The following is a 19,794-nucleotide window of genomic DNA, read 5'->3' as shown; positions in this document are numbered from 1 at the left end:
GATAATTCATCACTTTTTAACTAAAGAAGGGAAGAAAAAAAAAGTTGATAGGAGAGCTAAATACATGATTGTTATTTATTTTAATGAATATTAATTAATTGCTTATGTTATTGTTATGAGTTAAATTAATTTTTTTAACTAAAAAAATATATATAAATTACATGACTTTTCAACAATGTAAGTACACTTAATATAATTATTCAAACTTGAAAACTCTCAACCCAACACTTTACTTGGCCCAAAATTTATTTAAAATAAATCGAATAAAAATATAATCTTGAATAAAAATATAATCTTGTTAAGAGAGCAAGTCTAGAGAAAAAGCTTCTAAAGAACAACAAAATAAATTAATTCTAACCAACTTCTCAAACTTGGAACTACTTTATTGAATTAATATTTTATTTTATTATCTGATAATAAAAAAATAATTTATCATCAACACAATACCAAAAAAATAAAATTAAATAAAAACCTAAAAAACATAATTAGAAATAAATTAAATAAAAATTCCACAAGGATAGAATTTTTTAAAAAAACTCCAAAGATAAAAAAAAGAATACGAGTCTCACAAAAACTCAAAGAGCCAGATAAAGCAAACCCAGACACGCTAGCCTTGGACAATATTTTACCTTAGCAACCACCAAGTACGCTTCATCCAACTGAGTTATGGGATAAATTTGTTAAGAAACACTTGGAATAATTTATCAACCCAGTTCACAACTATTTTAGTTGTATTTATAATATAGCGAACACTTTTACTTGAGATGAAAGACTGGTGTGTGCAAATGCACACAGCATCAGCATACCACACCTGCTTCCTAAGTAACGAGATTTTAATATTACAGAAATGCCAGCAATTAATGTTATCTACAGAACTCATCTTCATTTTCGAACCAGCAAGAGTAAATTGCCAAGAGGAAATGGAGATTTCATATCTTCTGAACTAGTACAGGTCCAGTGATTCAAGCACCCTGCGAGCTTGGATCTGTAAAGCCATCAACCTCTGTTCTGGATCGACTGTCGATCCAAATTGACTGGCTGCCCAAATCAAGGAGGCTGATTTCTCACCAAGGAGTCGCCTTACATCCTCATGTATTGATGGCATGGGGGCCCTTTCCCTCCCATTAAGATGGCCAATGAGTAGTAGCATGAACTCTCCACATTTCAACCTAATCAGAGGTCAACATCTGCTTCGTTAGCAGTCAAATCTGAATTAAATGATACAGCTCTATCTTAAATTTATAAAAAAGAAACTTGTCACTGACAAATCTTAAAAAAGGAATTTTCTATGTAACCAAAAGAAACGAAAAACATGAGCTCGCCAGAGCTGCAAATGAGAAACTTCTCATCTAAAACTGATAGGAATGTGCTCCATTTGTAAGTTTTATCAACTTGATCCTCAATTTATAACACCCTCCCCTTCCTAGCAATCGTAGTGCTCTACATGTTTCGCAAGCCAATAATTCTGTGTTTAAGAGGTAATTAAGTAGCTTGAATAAAAGGAATGAACAGTTCCTTCACTACATCATCATAAAGCCTCAAACTTGTTAATGTTCATGACAATCATTTGAAAACAAATTCTTCAAGTCTGTGCATGAGGGTAGGTGTGGGGGAAGCAAACAGTGTTCTCTTTCACTTTTGTAATCACTGCTGTAATTTGTTGCCATTTGCAAAATTTGCTTTACTTCTAATAACATCTCGGATATGACAAACAGTACTAACAGCACCATGCTGTACAGTGGAGGTAATGAAAATTAATAAATACCTGAGATTCTCATCCACTTGCTTGTCCCTAATAACTGCAGTTACTTCCTCAATACCATTACACGCTTCGAAATCCTGAGTGTATACAAGTCAAAGTAAACAGGGATGCTAAGTAGAGAAGAAAGAATTTTCTTGATCAATTAACATCATGATTGACTTTAATGCTAGAAAATAAGGACAACTCCTTTATATGGTTAGCACAACTGTTTTTCGAGGTCATTGTATCAGCCTTAACCAGGTAATTCATGTCCTCTAAAGTTCCATTATGCATTTAATTGACAAAGCCAGAATTCAGGCATATGGAACTCTTGGAAAAGCAAGCCCAAAGAGCAAATCAAGCCTGGTTATTTCATCCAAATTGATGTTGAGTGTATTGGTATATTCTTTATGTATAACAGGTTAGAATTTCTGATCTAGTCTACAAAGTAGGCCCAGTTCAGCAGTGATTAGGTATGATAATCAAATCACTTAGGAACTACTATAACCATAACTAAGATTAAACTCTAACACGGATGGAAATATTGATGTTGAGGTTGCAAAAAAGAAGCCTAATTCAATTCAAAACAAGATCAAGAAATCACAATCCAATTACAAAGGAAATGAGATATGAATAACTCCTCTAGATCTAGTGAAGTTCTAGGATTAAGCCAGCATAATGTCAATAGCAAAGAAAAATTCCAGTTATAGTAGCATAGAATATTCATAGTGGAAAATAATAAAGAATACAAAAATGTTGAAAGAGAATATTGCATCAAGATGATAGTTTGAGAGACATGCCCATGCACCAAAGTGAAGCAACAGAGTCTAATAAATAAAATAAAATAAACAAAAATGTGTAGCGACTAAACAAGAGCATCACAGTAAATCAAGTTCTTGGTCTTCAAGTTATATGAAACCCAACTGTACTGGATCTCTGAAGCCTACAATTAAACTTGCACTACACCAATACAAAATAGAAACACTATGACAAACTAAAGTTAGAAATACAGTCCATTCCAGAGCTGAACTAAATAAGGAAAAAGGAAAAATAGAAAAGAATTAGTTAAAAGTGGTCTTTTCTCAATCCCACATGACACATTACATCATCTTTTCTGGCAGAAGTTGAGCCTTATGACATGTTTATTGGTTAGCATGTAGATGTTTAGTGAAACCAAGTGGAAAGTTGCCTGGCATTGACTTCAACCCATGGAGGGAGAGTGTCACCCAAAGAATGAGACTTGCTAGTTTAAGGCAACTCATGCTATTATCATCTTTAATCTCTGCTTTAAGGGTGCAATGGCTTCCCTATCTAGGTGAATGAGCATACTTAGAACTAATTTTATTTATTCAACTAGCTTACAAGTGGGATCCACAAATATAACCACGCCATGGTCATCTTCAATCCATGTTCCAAAAATGAAAGTTTGATTGCACTTAACACAACCTAAATAAGCACCCTGTAAACAATAACAAATGAGGAAAACATGACAGAAAATATTAGGCAGACTCTTTTAGCATTTGCCTCCATTGGATACCCTTTCACATCTGCTTCGAAAAACTTCGAGTCGAAATATTTCAGAAGCAGTGTAGTTCAGAGTTTGTATAACATAAACGATTATGATGAATGATTGCATTCAATAAAATCTACTCCCATACTACTAAAATGTAAAACATGAATAAACTCAAATCAATGCATTTACTAAGCTTGCTCTTAATATCTTGCATCAGAATGTATGTAGTAGAAACCAATTTGCTTCTAAATTTAAACATGAAGAATGAGAATGATGGGACAAAATTCATACCATTTGATTGGGTGACGAATCCAACATTATCGAAATTAGAGCATCTAAACAAGCACTTTTCTCCAATACACCTCTGGTCGACAAAACCCGCATCAAAACCTACAAAATCAAAACCAAATGCTCAACGTTTATGCATAAACACACCACCAACACGCAGTACAAAATTCATTTTCTTTAAAATCCAATTCTAATAACCACCTGAATTGCCTTGTACTGATGAGCAAAAACAGTACTCTCTCTATGAAGCAAACAACAACCTTCCAAAACACGAAGCGCTAGCGCGATTTCTGCATCCGTCGAAGGACTTGTAATCCTCATCGGCTCCACACCAAACACGTGACTCAAACTCTCCACATTTTGCTCCTCCTCCCCCTCTTTCAACGAATTTTGAAACAAAACCGGAACCACTAAAAAAATTCACCGATAAATAAAAATTACAGAAAACAAAGTAATCGAAAAAAGCAAAGAAGTGATTCAGAGCAAGTTAGTTACCTTGAAGGTCCGGTAAAGATTGCGTTTGGCAGAAGATATTGATAGTGGAATCTGATTGAGCGACGGATCTGAGGAAGTTAAGGAGAGAGCGGAGGCCGCGGAGGCGGAGGAAAGAGAATTCGGCGCGAGCATCTCTAAGGCTTGTACGGAGAGCGAGTGTTACTTCTCTATATAATCTTTGCTTGTTTAATGAATTTACTAGCTCATCCACCGCTGTTGCCGTGGCTGACGACGGTTGTTGTGGTTGCGGCTCCGCCTCTGACGACGGTTCTCTTGTTTCTTTCAGGGCTGTGCTCCACAATGGCTTCTTTAGATGCATTTTGGATTTGTTAGTCGACTCTCGTTCTGTGAACGGTGCGTAATTGGAGAGAGAAGCAGCGTTCCCTTTGTAGAAATTTACGAGATTGCCATGGTTTACAATGAAGAACAGTAGACAAGTCAGTCCCCAAACTATATAAATTATTTTATCAGGTCCATGAGTGAAGGTTAAGGATGCAAAGTGATACAATTGCAATGACATCAAGCTGATGAGCAACTTTTTTTTATGCGTTTGTGTGTTTATGAAAAATCAATTCATTATATTTATCATTTATTGTGAGAAATTATATATTGTATACAAATTATGTTTATAAATATTAGTGTCATGATTTATCACCAATAAATAATTTTATTTATCCATACTTGTAATTAAGAAAAGAATCGGTTTTTTATTTTGAATAATAATTTAAATTGAAAAATTATATATATTATGCATTATTTAAAAAAAAAATATTTTTTAATTATTTATTTTTTTAGTTTAGAAATTTTTTTCTGTTATTATTTTATATTTAGTATTATAGGGTTTTTATGGTTTTTTATATAAAATATTATAATAGTCTTTTTGAAAAGTGAGTTTGGGAAGAATAAAAATTAATATTTAAATATTTTTATAGTTATAATATTTTTAGTATTTAACTATTTTGATTTATAATAAACTCCATTATCATTTATTATCTATTCCATTAATATATAATAAGAAAATTGAAAAATCAACCTAGCAACCATGTTTGTTCTTGATGTTTTTGTTAGGGGTGAGAAAAAAACCATAAAACAGATTAAATCGAGAAAACCAGAAAAAAATAATTAAAAAAACTAAACCGTGAAAAAAATCATTTAGACCAATTAAAATTTTAAAAAAATCAACCAGTTCGGTTTAGTTTTAATTTTATAAGCCTTAAACCGAATCGAAACTGAAAAAACTAAAAAAATCGAGTCAAACTGGAAAAGCCGAGCTAAAATAAAAAACCAAGCTAACTAAAAAAAACTAAGCTAAAATTGAAAAAAATCAGTTTCAACCGGTTATGTCCTAAAAACTAAACTGAAACTAGCTAGTTTAAATTAATTTTGATTCGGTTTTGATTTTTTTTAATTTTAATTTAATTATTTATTTTAATAAAAATTAAATCAACCTAAAAATAACGCCAAAAGAAAATGGCATGGATTGAAAAATGCTGCTGATAACTTGAATTTAAAAAAAATAAAACAATTTTAAATATTATTATTTGGAAATTAACTCTAGAGATGCATATGAAACGACTTATATAATTGGGAGACTGATTTGTAGTTTTTCCCACAATAAAACCGCCCGGGCTTTTTAGTTTGGGTTCTTTTCATTCTCTTCGTCCGTCTTCTCTCCCAAAGGGAGAAAAAAAAAAAAAAAAAAAAGAAGCCCGACGAAGGTAACGGTGTCGGTAGATTCTTTTCTTTTCCGATTAATGCTGTTTTCTCCAGGTTATACAATGGGATCGATATGATGATCCTATTCTACAACGGCTGGACCTGCTGAGAAACATCCATGGTGGGTTTGGAAAACTTCTTGCTATTGTTGACGTCACTGGTGTTCTAGAGGAAGACACGAAAAAACAATATTTGAAGAAATAATTTCTTGAGTTCTTTGATTTGATATAATTGCCATGGGAACTTGCAGATATGCTTAACGATCAGTCTTTAATTGTATTGGGAAAATGGAAGGATACCGGATGTTTATGGAAGCTCGATTCTGGTTTTATGTCCTGCAAATGGTAAAGGAAGGTTAAAATAGCAATCAATGACACCACCGCGTGAATTTGATAAATTTCGAATGTCAATAAATTTTTATTTTGTTAATTTTTATTATGAAAAATATCGTCATAAGATTTAATTCAAAAATAATGAAATATGAAATTTCAAGTGGGTAACAGAGAATGATACTTGAAACTTATACAAGTAAAAATTCACTGCTTTATGAGCATCTAAACATTTTGGCAGGAGCAATACTGACAACTCAACCAAGTTAAGAAAATGATCGGCACAGAATTTCCAGAAGTAAGGAATAATATCATGCACAGAACTTTGTTCATCTCAAATTGAAAATTGCACAGCATATTAATTTGTCTACTCTAGGATTTGAAAAGAAAAAAAAAAGTATCTTTCCCATTTCATGAACCCCTTATCCTAATAGAACTAGTATCGTGGATCTTCAAGTTGGAATTCCAAACACATACAATCGAGTCAAAAAATAACTCTGGGAACATCCATGGTGGTGGGTTTAGAAAGGTATTTGCTATTTCTAGATTTCCGCTTTAACAACTGATCTATGGTTTTAAAACTGTAAACATCACTTGTTTTTGAGGCAGACGCTAAAAGCAATCTTTGAACAGTAAACGCTTTGCACCTTCACTGATTTCATACAATTGTCACAGGGACATGATAACCATCAGTGTTCTTGAATGTATCAGGAAAATGGAAGGAATCCAGATGTACATGGAAGCTTGATTCTGGATTTATGTCCTGAAAAATGGTCAAAAACGTTTTACATCAGCAATCAAGCATATGAAAACCAGAGGTAAGTATAGCTTTGAGTAGTATATCTAAACGAAGTTGTATTTTTTTTTTTTTCATTGATGAGGGTAGAACTCAAGTTCGGTTACTTATCCTCGTCCACATTTTGTAGGAAACATTATAATCAGTAGGATGAATGTTTGTTGATATCTTAACAGTACGTAGTTGAAAATCAGGTAGAAAGGTTGAAGAATACCGAAATAATACCTGCAATTTTGAGGAGCTCTCCAAGAGGGCGATGCTGAAGCTCTTTCATTTGGAGGCAACGACGTGTAATTTTTCCAATCTTCAAGCACAATTTTAAGATCATGAACTTTAGTCTCCAAACCATAGCAACAATTTGCATGCATGGTACAGACCTTGTTAAAATCCTTGCTACGTTCACAAAACCCACCAAAGTAAGCAGTGTCTAGAAACCTCATCGTTAGTTCAATCTTTTCAAGGACACGATCGTTTTTAATCTTGTTCAATACATCTTGATCATGTTTGCCAGGATATGTTTTTCTAGACATGAACCAAAACTTGTAGAACAGAATCGTCCGGAGATTGGATCTAACATAGGTAAACCCTCCGTTGGGTCGATTGCTTTTGTCTTTAGGATTGCCATAATACTTGTCACATGCTATCTGAAAATCTACATTTGGATAGAACCGTGGAAATGGATTTCGAAGCCACATGATATCAGCATCCTGGAAAAGGAGATGAAGAAGTTAGATGGCAGAAAAATGGAGCAGAATATCTGGTTAAATCTCTTCATAATTATCAGAAACCGAAAGGGACGTCTGTCTATACCGTGAAAACAAAGCTGTAGCCCATCTCAAGAACAGTGTTCAAAAATTCTATTCTTCTCCACATCATCTTCAGGTAATCTTCAGACATGAAGGGTGCCTCTCTTGTAAAATTAAGCCCTTCAGTTTTGAGAGCATAGCAATGTGGATGAATAGCTAAGCAACGAGCATGTGCCTTCTGGTCCAGGGATATTATCACCAAATTATTTAGGAGTTCTTTAGTCTTCTCTCCAATTTGAAAACTCTCCAAGAAGAGATCAAATATAGATCCAGGCTCTGCCCATGCATCATTCAATGTTGTTAAGATCACAGTTTTACCTTTCATGGATGCTTTATTCAAAACTCTCCCCAATTCCAAATCAACTTTCCTCTGGAAAGACATGAAATACAGTGGTCATTACAAAAACAAAGAGAATTTAGTATTGCAGGAAGAAATGTTAACTGGGCATGGCCACATGTCGCAGGTCTGACGATGACTTTATCTACACTGACATGAATGCAGAGGTGATGCCATCAAATGATGTAACAATTTTAACACATTAACTTGTTACTGTTGCGTCAGCAAACATATCCTGTGTGGTCACTGTCATGCTATGATAGCTGTCGGACCTTGCCTGATGGCTGAAAGTGTTTCTACCTCTTCTTCAACCTCGCGGCGGCCTTCTTGATTAAAAACCACATTGTTTTTCCTTAAAAAATTCTTGATATTTTTCTGATCAAGTTTGTTTATATTAACCAAATCAATCAAAACTTAGCCGGATTAATTAGATTCTATCAAATTAATATATGGGTTGGTTCAAGAAAAAAATTCATCTCGGCTTAAGTTCTAAATCTTAGGTTTTTTAAGTTAAATTTTGAATTTTATAATTATCAAGTTTATTTACCAGATCAAATTTAACAGAGACTAATTTCATTTAAATTTATCAATCTTTCAAAAATCTAAAAGCATGAAAAATATTATAACACAAGATATATTGTGAATTAAAACAATATTTTTATATTTTTATCCTTTCTAAAAATTTAAATACACTAGTAATACTGTTTTTTATGGAATCTATATCACCAAAATAATTAGAAATATATTAATTTATTTAGAAGCAGTAGCAGAGACAAAGGAGCTAGCAGGCCCGATCCCTGCAGGAAATTGTTTTCTCAGCTCCCTTCCTTATAAAAATTATAAAAATAATTAAAAATTTAACTTTGCTACCTTTAATTTTTAATTTGGTCCCTTTAGTTTTGTTTTCTTGCTACGCCCTGTTTAGAAGTAAATTATTTAAAACTGAGATATAGGGATATTTATATCTTTTGATTTTATAAATATATTACTCTTAGAAACAAAAATAAATTCAATAGACATTACGGGGTTCTTTACAATTTCATCCTAGCTTTTTAAGCAATATGAATGGGAACAAATTAGTTTCTTAACTAATATAAAAATAATTACATAGTTATTAATTTATCTAATTATATATATACATATATACAAACTTTTTTGTTTTCTAAAAAAACACGTGAAAAAAGGTTGTTTATATAATTTTATATACACACACACCAAGATTTTTTACTGACATGGTCAGGATCAAGCCTTGTGTTGACCGTTCATTAGGTTGACTAGCCGGGATTTTTTACTGACTTGGTCAGGATCAAGCCTTGTGTTGACCGGTCATTAGGTTGACCAGCCGAGGCCGGGAGTGAAAATAAATAGAAGAGGAAGGAAACTAAACGACACATCAAACTGTTCATTTGTGACAGTGTAGATCTTTTTCCGACGAATGAGTTTGTGGATGACGTGGTTTGCTGAGTGTACACCATGTTTATCTAGCTCTTGATGGAATTACGTGTCTAACATCCAATAAAAAATTATTTAAGATTGACATTATAAATTTAGTGAACGAAAATTAAAGGCGAAACTACTTGATGGGAAATCATTACACTTTGAAGCCTTCTCTTGTCTAGTTTTTCAAAGCAGAGTGTGTTTTTTCTTTTCCTGTTATTATTACAATGTGCTATATATATATATATATATATATATATATATATATATATTGGCAGTTATTTGGCTATAGCATTTTATTTACCGTTATGATTGGAGATGCCCTTAGAATATATGAAATGAAGCTTTAAAAAATTATTAATTTCACGTTAAAAACATTTATATTATTTTCTTGTAAATGAATAATCCCGTCTTTTTTTTTTTCATGAGCAAAGTGAATTAATTGACCCCAGAAAGTCAAGTCGTTATTGCAAGTTGTAAACAACCTCATAATAATAAAAATAATAAAATAGATTATTAAATTTTAAATCATTTTTTATTACTATGAAAACTAGTGGTATCATTTAAGTGAGAAGACATTTCCTTCATGTTCCATCACCAACCCACAGTAGGCCCACGAAATGACTGGCCTAGAAAACACATGCTGCTGTGACAGCGAAGGGTTTGTTTGTGAGTGTCATTGAATGTTTATAAAAATAATAATAATAATTTTTTTTAAATAATTTTTTATATTTTTGGATATATATACATAATTATGTTTATTTAAAGAGAAAAAAATGTATATTTAAAAGTATAGTGAATTGTGTTTTTTTAAACAAATAAATTCAACTTAAAAATATATCAAAATAAATTTTTTAAGATTTTATTTTACATCAACATATTAAAATCATAACAACACACTAAAAAATAAATTTAATATTTTTTCAAATCAAAAACACTTTTAAAAAGCATCTAAAAATACAAATAAAAACACTAAACACCTTTAAATTTGCAATTTTAATTTTGAAATGAATTTTTATATTTTCAAGATAAAAAATAAATTAAGACATATATTAGCTATCTCCATTTTTTTTTTTTATTCTAAACCAATAGTTAAATACTACCTCGGTGTTGTAGACTTACGGTGGAGCAAACAAAAAGGATAAACTATGTTTTAGGGCCTGCCTTCCATTTTAGCCCTTGTCGGTTCATATTTTTCAATGTTGATTATATGGGATGATTTTGTGATATATTATCATATAGAAGCATGGGTGTACCATAGCGAGGACTAGGGAGAGCTGTATCCATCCAAAACTGAAGATTTATGAATGGTATACATGTAAATGAATCATTAATACGAGCAAAAAGCACACAATCCATCGCTTTCCTCCTAAGGATTTTCTTCACCTTCAGTCTATATATATATATGGAGAGAGAGAGAGAGAGAGGACAGAAAGAAAACAAGAGAGGAAAGTTTTAAGATGAAAGTGAAAGAAAAAGGAAGGGAAGAAATATATTAGCTATTCAAGATTCAAGAGCAAGATTGAAACTTTCTCAAAACTAAGGGGTTAATATTGAAGAGATTTAAACTGCAGGGTCTGCAGTAAAGCAATGATGAGACTTCGGAGACTAAAATATAGTTTACCTAAAAAAAAGAAAGATGTACAGAAATCCTACTAAGGAAGGGACAATCAAGCAATAGTGTTTGATTCAAGATCAAGAAAATGATCAATGAAAGAGACTAATTCGATGTTAAAAATACCTCAGCTAGCCAGGAAACAGAGAAGTTTGTATATGCTCTGCCTCTGAATTATGTACTGGAACGTGTTGGTGATGTGTGTGATTTTGGTTCTTGGGCAATTTTGTTTTTGTTTCACGAGTGTTGAATTCAAGACAGGCAGCTATAATATGAAGCCTTGAAGAAGGTTTTGGTGACCAATAAGAAGAACCAAGGAAGAAAAGAAACAGCACCTTCCACTTATATTGAACCAGCAAGAAAAGTAATCAACACCCAACAAGATTAATGAGGTAAATTTAAGCATTAAGAGATTATGAAAGGGAAACTCACCTTGTAAGTTTGATGGTATAACACGGAAAGTGAATCCGAATCAGAGGAGTAACCCAAGGAGCGAGGCAGGAATTCAAAAGGGTTGGCAGACCCGTACAGAACAAGGCAAGAAACTGCAAGAACTCCAATAAACAGAACTGTGATTCTGACAACCGGTTTGTGGATGAGCCCAGAAGAACTGTGCACAGGTCCATTCTTGTTGTCGCCACCAGTTCCAGTCATTTTCCCTGCAGATGATGATGAATTGCACTGTGTAATTCTTGGTTTTCTCCAAATTAGAACCAGTCTATCTCGTCTTTAAGTATGCATAGTTGGTCTGCAGGTCAAAACCTTGCTGCTCTCTCTCTATATATATTTCATTTCCTAGCAAGAGATGGCAAAATTTGTATATTATTTATTTATGTATTTGGTTTACTGTTTTATTCTCCTTTTGATTCAGTGTATTTGTTGAAAATGTTGAGCCCCAGGGGATGAAACAGTAGTTTAGTCTCGCAGTATATGGAAACTACATCTAATCGTTCAATATTAGACGTGACCACTGATATAATTACGGTTCCTGCTAATAAAGAGAGACAAATAACAGAAAGCAACTTGCCAGATAATTAAGAGGAAGTTTTTCATTTTTCTGTGTGTTTTTTAATTATAATAATGTTAAAAAATATTATTTTAATATATTTTTAATAAAAAATAATTATTACTACATTATTAAATAAAAATAATTGCTTTCTTGATATCATCGAGGGTTCATCTTATGTAGGAGGCTATTTAATAAAGAAATTATTTGTAAATCCGTTGACTCGGCTGGACGCCATTGACTTATTCAAGACCTGAAAAGAAAGAAATTTAATTTAATTTAATATATGAAAGTTTGTTTAATTAAAAAGAATACTCGTTTATTGCTATTATTTAGTAATATTGCAAGATAAATTTCAACATCAATTTTTATTTATTTTTATCATAATTAAGATAGATATTTATAGAAAAAATCATGACTTGATAATTTATATACTATAGAAGAAAAAATAAAAGAATAATTAATTATGAAAAAAAAACTACAATAAAAAATAAGAAATTAGATATTTTATTCTAGGAGAATATTTTTTTTATATATAAACTTTGCCTATCTTGTTCATGTATAATAATTCACAAAGCAATTGTCATGAGGATATTTTATTTATAGTGCTTTTTATTCAAAGTATATTAGAATGAAGGGAATAGAAAAGAGTCCCTAGGATTAGGAGGATGGGCTAGAATTACAATCGATATTAATATTGGACTTATTATTTATTAGAATAAAAAGTTTAGATATTTATAAATTATTTATTTATTTTTAAATATCAATTTTTTTATATTATTTATTGGCCAACAAAAAATATAACAGGTAATACACACACACACACATATATATATATATGCGCGCACGCGCGCATTATCTATATATCTATATATATATATATATATGTGCGCGCACGTGCGCATTATCTATATATTAATATTAAAATGTGTGTGATATTATATTAAAAAATTTAAATATTTTAAAAATATATTTGTATAATATAAATATATATTTTGAGTTAGGTTTGAGAGATTCAATATCAAACTTAATAATATTCATATTCTATATATTATCTACAAAAATAATAACTTAGTTGCACTTGTTATATATTATTCGTTTTAGATTTTAATATTTTTATAGATTTATTTTTTATGATACAAACTCACATCTGAACCTGATATTTTAAAATACATATAACGAGATACAACCAGTACTCTTATTAATATTCATATCCTATATATTATTTATAAAATCTAAAAAATACCTATATATTTGAGTTAGGTTAAGTTGATAATTTAAATTAAATCCTTAAATGCGCTTGTGCTTCTTTTCTAAAATATGAAGCCTAAACTCGAATTGTAATTTTTTTAATAAGCAGACGACAAGTTCAAACTATATAAACAGCTTTTGCTGTGTCGTTAGTCAAGGTCAGATTTTTTTCACCGCCCGTTTATTTCAGTTTAATATTGTTTTTTTTTTTTTAGTATGATGAGAATGTATTTGAGTTTAATGGGTGGAGCTCATGTGTAACCGATTTGTATTTTTTTATTTTAAAAGCTTTTATACGATAACTTTAAAAATTTTAATTTTTTTTACTTCAAATTATCTTTTTATCATTTTACATTATTTTATGAAAAAATTAAAAATTAAAAAATATTTTTAAAAGAAATTCAAGACGCTACAATAATAACAAACATGCCCCTGGGGACGAAATGGACTGAGTCTTGGACGCATTCATTTCAAGCTTGCCAGCTACTTTTGACACTTCTATTTTGGATATTAATTAAAAGATAAGATTTCGTGAATCACAGGAATAAGATGGGACGGCGGAGGCATTAATTACCCAATTAATATCGTTAATCACAACAAGAGAACTCTTCCCATTTCCATTAGCAACTTGAATATTCGCATCACCTTGATTCAACAAAAATATAATATTTTAATTTGAAAATAATAGGTCCTTTTTCTCATAAGATTGGAGAAGAATTTAATTGCGAGTGGTCTGAATAAAGTCTAATTGGAGAATAATTTAATTTAATTTAATTTAATTTAAACATGATTTTGATGCAGACAAACTAGATTGAACGTGACGGCATGAGCAATTGTATTCATTGTAGAAATGAAATAAAGTTGTTTGTACATTCTTGGACTGAGTGTGTAAACTCCGCCAGCAGGTTTGGTGGCGGGAGCGGTGACTTTTCTCTTCGATGCCTCAATTATCTACTGTGACGTGTGAATGAACTAGAATTTTTGCTAAACGGTGTCGTTTTCCTTAAAACATAAAACAGGTGATTTAAAGCAAACATTAATTCATTTTGATCCTTGGTGTTAGAGGTTTGCATGAAATGGTCCTCAACTTCATTTGTGTTGAAATAAAGTCCCTTATGTTGAGAGAATGGTGAGAAAGAGGAGAGAATCAATAGAGAGAAGGGAGGAGAGAATCGGTGTTTTGATATTCAAAGTTTTTTAATGTTTTTTTTTAAGAGTAAACATCCTAGAACAATACATCGTCTTACTCTGATTTTTTAAATAGTGTTCCAGTGTCTTACTCTGATTTTTTAAATAGTGTTCGAGAAATTATTTTAAAAAAAAAAATTTATTTTTTTAAAACAATAAAAAACAAAAATTATTTTTAATATCTACACATTAAAACAATAAAAAATGCAAAAAAATTAATTTGATAAAAAAACTCAAAAAAATTGATCAGCCTAGCTAGTTTTCTTTCTTTTATTTTCTAGTTTTTATTGTGGTTTTATTTTCTCAAAATTAAATCTTCCTCAATATTAATGGTTATTTGTGATTTTTCTATATATATGCACGTTGTAAATTGTGAAATATATTCATAGAATATATTTAAACTCAAACATAAAATTAATGCACACCTGGTGTTAAATACTACAGAATACATATTACATTAAATATTTCCAAAATCAATATTGACTCGTTTTAATTTTATTTTTTAAAATTAATTACTATAGAAAGACTTCTAATAAAAGAAACAACATGGTGTATTTATTTTTATTATTAATCATGCATGGCAAGCATTTTTACGTTCTGAGTTGTGGACTCCAGCGTTTATCTCTGCAACTTGCTATGGCTTTTTTCTCATGTGAGGTAGCCATACAACTTCCTCAGGATGTAATAAACTATAAGAAGGGAAGCGATCCTGGACAACCACCAGCTCCAGCTTCTCTGTGTACTGCTGCTTTGTCGTCTTGCAATGACCATTTGCCCTAAACTTTCGTTGCCATTCCTGCAAACAAAAAAGTCTCTCCTTGGTAAACACAGCCTGGTTTTGGTTCCAAGAAATTTACCAAAACTATTATTATAAAGGTTAAGTGTATATTGTGTGAGAAAGAAAGTTTGTTGTCTTCACCTTTGGCTTTGAGGCTGCTGGGGTTGTGCCTTTCTGTCAAGATCAAGATGAGAATCAGCTGGTGATAATACAGACAATCAAATTAATTGTGATTTAATTGTCAAGATCAAGACAGACAATCAAATTAATTGTGATTTAATTAAGGTGGGGTTAAATGACGTGCCTTTGTGTTAGCTGAGTTTTAGGTGCTGGCACCGGGGCCTCTTCTACTTGCGGTTTGGCTTTCTTGGTTGGAAGAGATTGCTGAGATTCAGCTACAGCAGCTGGTGCTGATTCTTGGGGTTTAGTTTTTGAAGTTGATGGTGTCTGTACGGGTGGTGCAAATCCTGGGATTGGAACATTCCTTGCCTGTCACGAATAGTAGATAAATTAGAGGTCGAGCTTCCTAGGACTTGTGGCTACATGTTACTAACTGTCTGAAATAACCCACCAAATTCCTGAATTGGAGATTGTAAAAGGCTTCAATATATCTCTGCTTCAGAAGCTTCTGTTCCTTGTTCATCTGCCTCCAAAACCCGTAAACAGATCCCATGTTCAACACTTTGTTTGCATAAATCTTCCATGTATAGCTGCAGGACAAGAAGTATGATTAGTTACCGATGGAAGTTTATGTCTGATATTTGGTAGCGTTGTGAGTTCACCATTCGTAGATGCGTTGGAGACCAGTTGCTGACATCTTGTTCCAATATTCAGCATCTGTCTTGCACTTCTCGAAGAAATCTGCTATCTTGTTGCTAGACTCATCTCCATTGTTCGGGTCAATGTGGAATCCTGAGACCCCATCAACAATAATTTCTGCTGGGCCACCTTGATTGGTGGCGAAGGTAGGTAGTCCACAGTTCATTGCCTCAATTACTGTAAGGCCAAAGGCCTCATAGAGCGCAGGCTGAATAAAAGCTCCCTTTGTATCTGCAATGCAGCGGTAGAGCTCTCCGTTTCGGTACCTGTCAGATTGAGCTGCTATCCATCTGAACTGGCCCTTAAGCTGGTATTTCTCTATCAAGGCATGCATCTTCTTGATCTCCGCAATTTCTTCTCTATCATTTGATTTGGATGGATCAAAGAATCCTGCTACAACAACGAGATTCACCAAGTTTCTTAGCTTTGCATTCTTTCCATACCACTCTGTCAGCCCTGTAATGTTTTTCACTGTATCCAGTCTTGCCATGGAGAAGATAATTGGCTTCTTCTTGTCTGCCAGATATCCACTGTTCCAGGCATGTTTTCTTTATTAGTTTCATCACAGAACAATAACTGTAGGCTTTCTGTGCTAATGATAGCTTTAGAATCTTGTCAGCGGAAGGGAACCTTATAAAAACTTACATGTGCTCATTGTTATCTTCATTCTTATAGAGTAGTTCTTCAATGGCAGGATGAAAAGAGGTTAGCCGCTTCTGTTTCTCGGTGTAGGGGAAGTAGACAGTTTGGTCAGCCCCAGGGGAAGCAATGTTGAACTTTGGGTCAAAGACATTGATGCCTGACACAACACGGCAAAGTCCTGGCATGGTAAACGCCACATGGCTTTCATACTGTCCTGGTCTATTCTTGCTGAAATTGAAGCAATTATCTTAGTTAGAAATGCAAATTATAATGGTCAAGAGGTTTGCTTAGAACTGATGATAGCAGGTAGAAGGCTAACCTTCCTGCAATTTCTTGATATGTACTGGTTATGATAAAATCAGCAGTATTCATCGCAATCATGTCTGCTGTGAATTGACAGGAAAAGTGGTACTTTGGGTCTAATTCCTTCCATTTGGCATCAGAATCTTCGTACTTAGTTTTCTCCAAAGCATGAGCAATAGTTCCCTGGAATTACAGCAGACCGAATTTCACAATAAATATAGATTGTGGGTTAGTCTTCGTTCTTTAATTGAAAAATGTGAAAGTTAAATAAGAAGTGATCAGCTTAAACCAGAGTTATGCCAAGTTTCTGAGCCATTAGGGAAGCCACCAAGTTCCCATCACTATAGTTCCCAATCAGGAGATCAGGTTTACAGTCCATGTATTCAAGGACCTTATCAGCAGCATCCTAGTGATTGGTGATGAGCCAGAGAGAAGTACAAGATTATCACAATCAGTATGTGTTCAAGAAAAACAATCTGAAGTTCATATAAGGAAATGGAGGAACATGCCTGAGCAAATCTCTCTAGGTAAGGGTATACATCGAAACGGGAGACCCATTGAGGGAGAACCCCTTTCTCTGTCTTGAAGGGGACCCTAACAATGTGAGAGTGTTTTGTACCGAAAATAGGCTCCACCTCCTGGTTGCACTTTGTCCCTCCAGCGTGTGGTATCAGTCGTGTTATCTGTATGCAATTAAACAATAGAAAGAAGGGAGAAAATAATTATCTTGAATCCAACTCTTTAATTGAGTGAATAAAGATAAACTTTGGAGATGTTCATATATCTGCCTCACCACAAGAATTTGAGGCTTCACGCTAAGCCCTTGCTGCCTTATTTTAAGTAGCAGTTCTTCCTCTAATGCTCTTACTTGATCAAGAATGTAAACAACCTGTGTGTCATGTACATGCAGATTAGTTTACTACACTGATATCATGGATTATGATATAATCAGGCCATAATTAACAGTGTGTAGGATTGTCTTACACACCTGGCCACCGGTATCTGGCAACCCGAGGACATCTGACTGGCCAAAATAGCCGTGAGGAGAGAAGATCACAATGTTGAACATGTTGGGAATCCTGCTAAAGAGCAACTCCAGTTTCACTGGTTCCGGGGCTTGAAGTGATTCAGAAAGCATCCTCATTGTCTCTTTGACTCTTTCTGCGGTGTCTCCCCATCCCTTCTCAAAGCCCAACCTTTCCAGGCTGCATATTAATTTACAATCAGCAATATAAGACTTGCAAGAGATAAATTTTCAACCAACATAGATGTTTTATGGAAATAAAGAACTAGATAGATGACCTCTGCTGGAAATCCTGATATGGGGCGTCTTTAGGAAATGCAGAGACAACTACTTCAGCAACAATCAATGCTGCTTGAAGCTTGGAAACTGAATCTAGAGCTTGATTGATCATGAGATTCTGCATGTTACAACATGAGCGGCATGACCATTAGTTTCAAGCACTTGTTCCAAGACTAAGACTGGCAGATCACACTTATGATCTTGCTAATGTGAGGAAAACTACCTCCCCTTGATGGTCGAGCGCTAACAAATAGTCGAGTAGAGGCTTTGCAGCATCGGAACTCCCACGGAGCTTTGAGGACATGAACTTTGACATGTAGTTCAGTCCAATCCCAATAGAAGAAGAAAGAGTTAGGCGAGGGGTGGAGAAATCCATGGCTCCAAAATCTACTTCCAGCGCATTTTCATTGTTCGCCCTGCACCTCCAGTAGCAGTTATTAGAAGAAAAGGCTATTTCCAAAATCATTCAAAAGATTTTCAATCGGACTTGTGCATACCATTTTTCATCAAAGATCATTTCCTTGAACTGCAAATATTCTGAAATGGAGATACCATCTACACTCAAATCTTCAGCGTTCACTTTAACATATTCCCAAAAACCCGGATTCGGTCTTACAGCAAATGCCACAAAAGGTGGAACAACAGCTGCCTCCTGCAAATTGTTTAGATGAAAAGGAAGCGGTTTTAACTCTTAGGTCCATAAAGAAGCAGACAGGTGCAGATGGACAAATAGAGAAAGGAGACAGATCAGGAACATTACCTGAGTGGAACTCAGGATGTAACCAAGCAAGCCTTCCAAGACCTTTTGCCTTTCATTCTTATCTTGTATAGATTTGTCAACTTCATCCATTATATGTTGGCGCTTCATCAGCCTTCTCCCAGTAGCAACAAGCCTTTTTTTTTTTTAAGCATCACAGCGGAGAGAAATAAATAAGAGGATTTATAAATATTTCTAATGGTTCGGAACCAGAAAATAATGAGGAACAATGTAACTAACTTCACCAGACAAGAACATTGAAGCACTCATGTACCTGGAAAAACATATCCTCATGTGATACCGGCTCTGCCTTAATGCATCAGGCATGCTTTCAGCAATTGTTTCGGATCGCTTAAGGACTGGTGGAGAAGCCATTTGAGCAGGAAAACAAATGATAACAGAAAAGGGTCTTTCAAATGCAGAAAGATCGAGAAGAATGAAGCTTCTGTGTGTTTTAATAGTTGTAATAATATGCTTATTTATTCAAAAAATGACGTGATGGAATTAGCTAGACTTTGGCTAGGAGAGAAGGAGAAAGACCATTCTTCGTTGGAAAGAAATCTTGAAGAAAAGAAAGGAATGTGTGATTGATAGAAGAAGAATATTTAGATTTCCTTTTTGCTTAATATCTAAAAAGTGAAGGGAAGAGTTATAGCCATGCTAATCTTTCTTGA

General features: G+C 33.4%; 3 protein-coding genes across 5 annotated transcripts; all 3 read right to left on the bottom strand.

Annotated features, from left to right (window-relative positions):
• Positions 1-697: 697 nt before the first annotated feature.
• On the bottom strand, positions 698-4,442 carry ISI1 (binding protein). The gene is made up of 5 exons (XM_011049470.1): positions 4,038-4,442; positions 3,744-3,952; positions 3,546-3,644; positions 1,766-1,839; positions 698-1,169 (listed from the first exon to the last, which is right to left on the bottom strand). Exons 1-5 carry the CDS (start codon positions 4,354-4,356, stop codon positions 944-946), a joined length of 927 nt encoding a protein of 308 aa, XP_011047772.1. The 5' UTR covers positions 4,357-4,442; the 3' UTR covers positions 698-943.
• Positions 4,443-6,543: 2,101 nt separating this feature from the next.
• Positions 6,544-11,944, bottom strand: LOC105142025 (uncharacterized protein At4g15970-like). Its single transcript, XM_011049469.1, has 4 exons — positions 11,506-11,944; positions 7,689-8,054; positions 7,104-7,585; positions 6,544-6,845 (listed from the first exon to the last, which is right to left on the bottom strand). Exons 1-4 carry the CDS (start codon positions 11,725-11,727, stop codon positions 6,839-6,841), a joined length of 1,077 nt encoding a protein of 358 aa, XP_011047771.1. The 5' UTR covers positions 11,728-11,944; the 3' UTR covers positions 6,544-6,838.
• A 3,107-nt stretch (positions 11,945-15,051) lies between these two features.
• Positions 15,052-19,593, bottom strand: LOC105142024 (sucrose synthase 6-like). Of its 3 annotated transcripts, XM_011049466.1 has the most exons (17): positions 19,395-19,593; positions 19,124-19,256; positions 18,861-19,015; positions 18,587-18,779; positions 18,363-18,481; positions 18,049-18,265; positions 17,854-17,949; positions 17,570-17,743; positions 17,350-17,466; positions 17,077-17,243; positions 16,761-16,985; positions 16,079-16,645; positions 15,868-16,006; positions 15,713-15,785; positions 15,601-15,679; positions 15,438-15,470; positions 15,052-15,314 (listed from the first exon to the last, which is right to left on the bottom strand). In XM_011049466.1, the coding sequence occupies exons 1-17, from the start codon at positions 19,493-19,495 to the stop codon at positions 15,167-15,169; spliced, it is 2,736 nt and encodes a 911-aa protein (XP_011047768.1). In that variant the 5' UTR covers positions 19,496-19,593; the 3' UTR covers positions 15,052-15,166. The 3 variants fall into 3 exon arrangements, with proteins under 3 accessions (XP_011047768.1, XP_011047767.1, XP_011047770.1); XM_011049465.1 differs by having other exon boundaries at positions 15,601-15,785; positions 19,395-19,592; XM_011049468.1 differs by lacking the exons at positions 15,052-15,314; positions 15,438-15,470 and adding an exon at positions 15,487-15,530 and having other exon boundaries at positions 15,573-15,785.
• Between the last annotated feature and the right edge of the window lie 201 nt (positions 19,594-19,794).

The sequence above is a fragment of the Populus euphratica genome, unplaced genomic scaffold (genome assembly GCF_000495115.2).
Source record: "Populus euphratica unplaced genomic scaffold, PopEup_1.0 scaffold193.1, whole genome shotgun sequence".
Classification (NCBI taxonomy): Eukaryota; Viridiplantae; Streptophyta; class Magnoliopsida; order Malpighiales; family Salicaceae; genus Populus; species Populus euphratica.
Note: the sequence above shows the minus strand (reverse complement) of the source record. Positions and strands in the feature narration are given on the sequence as shown.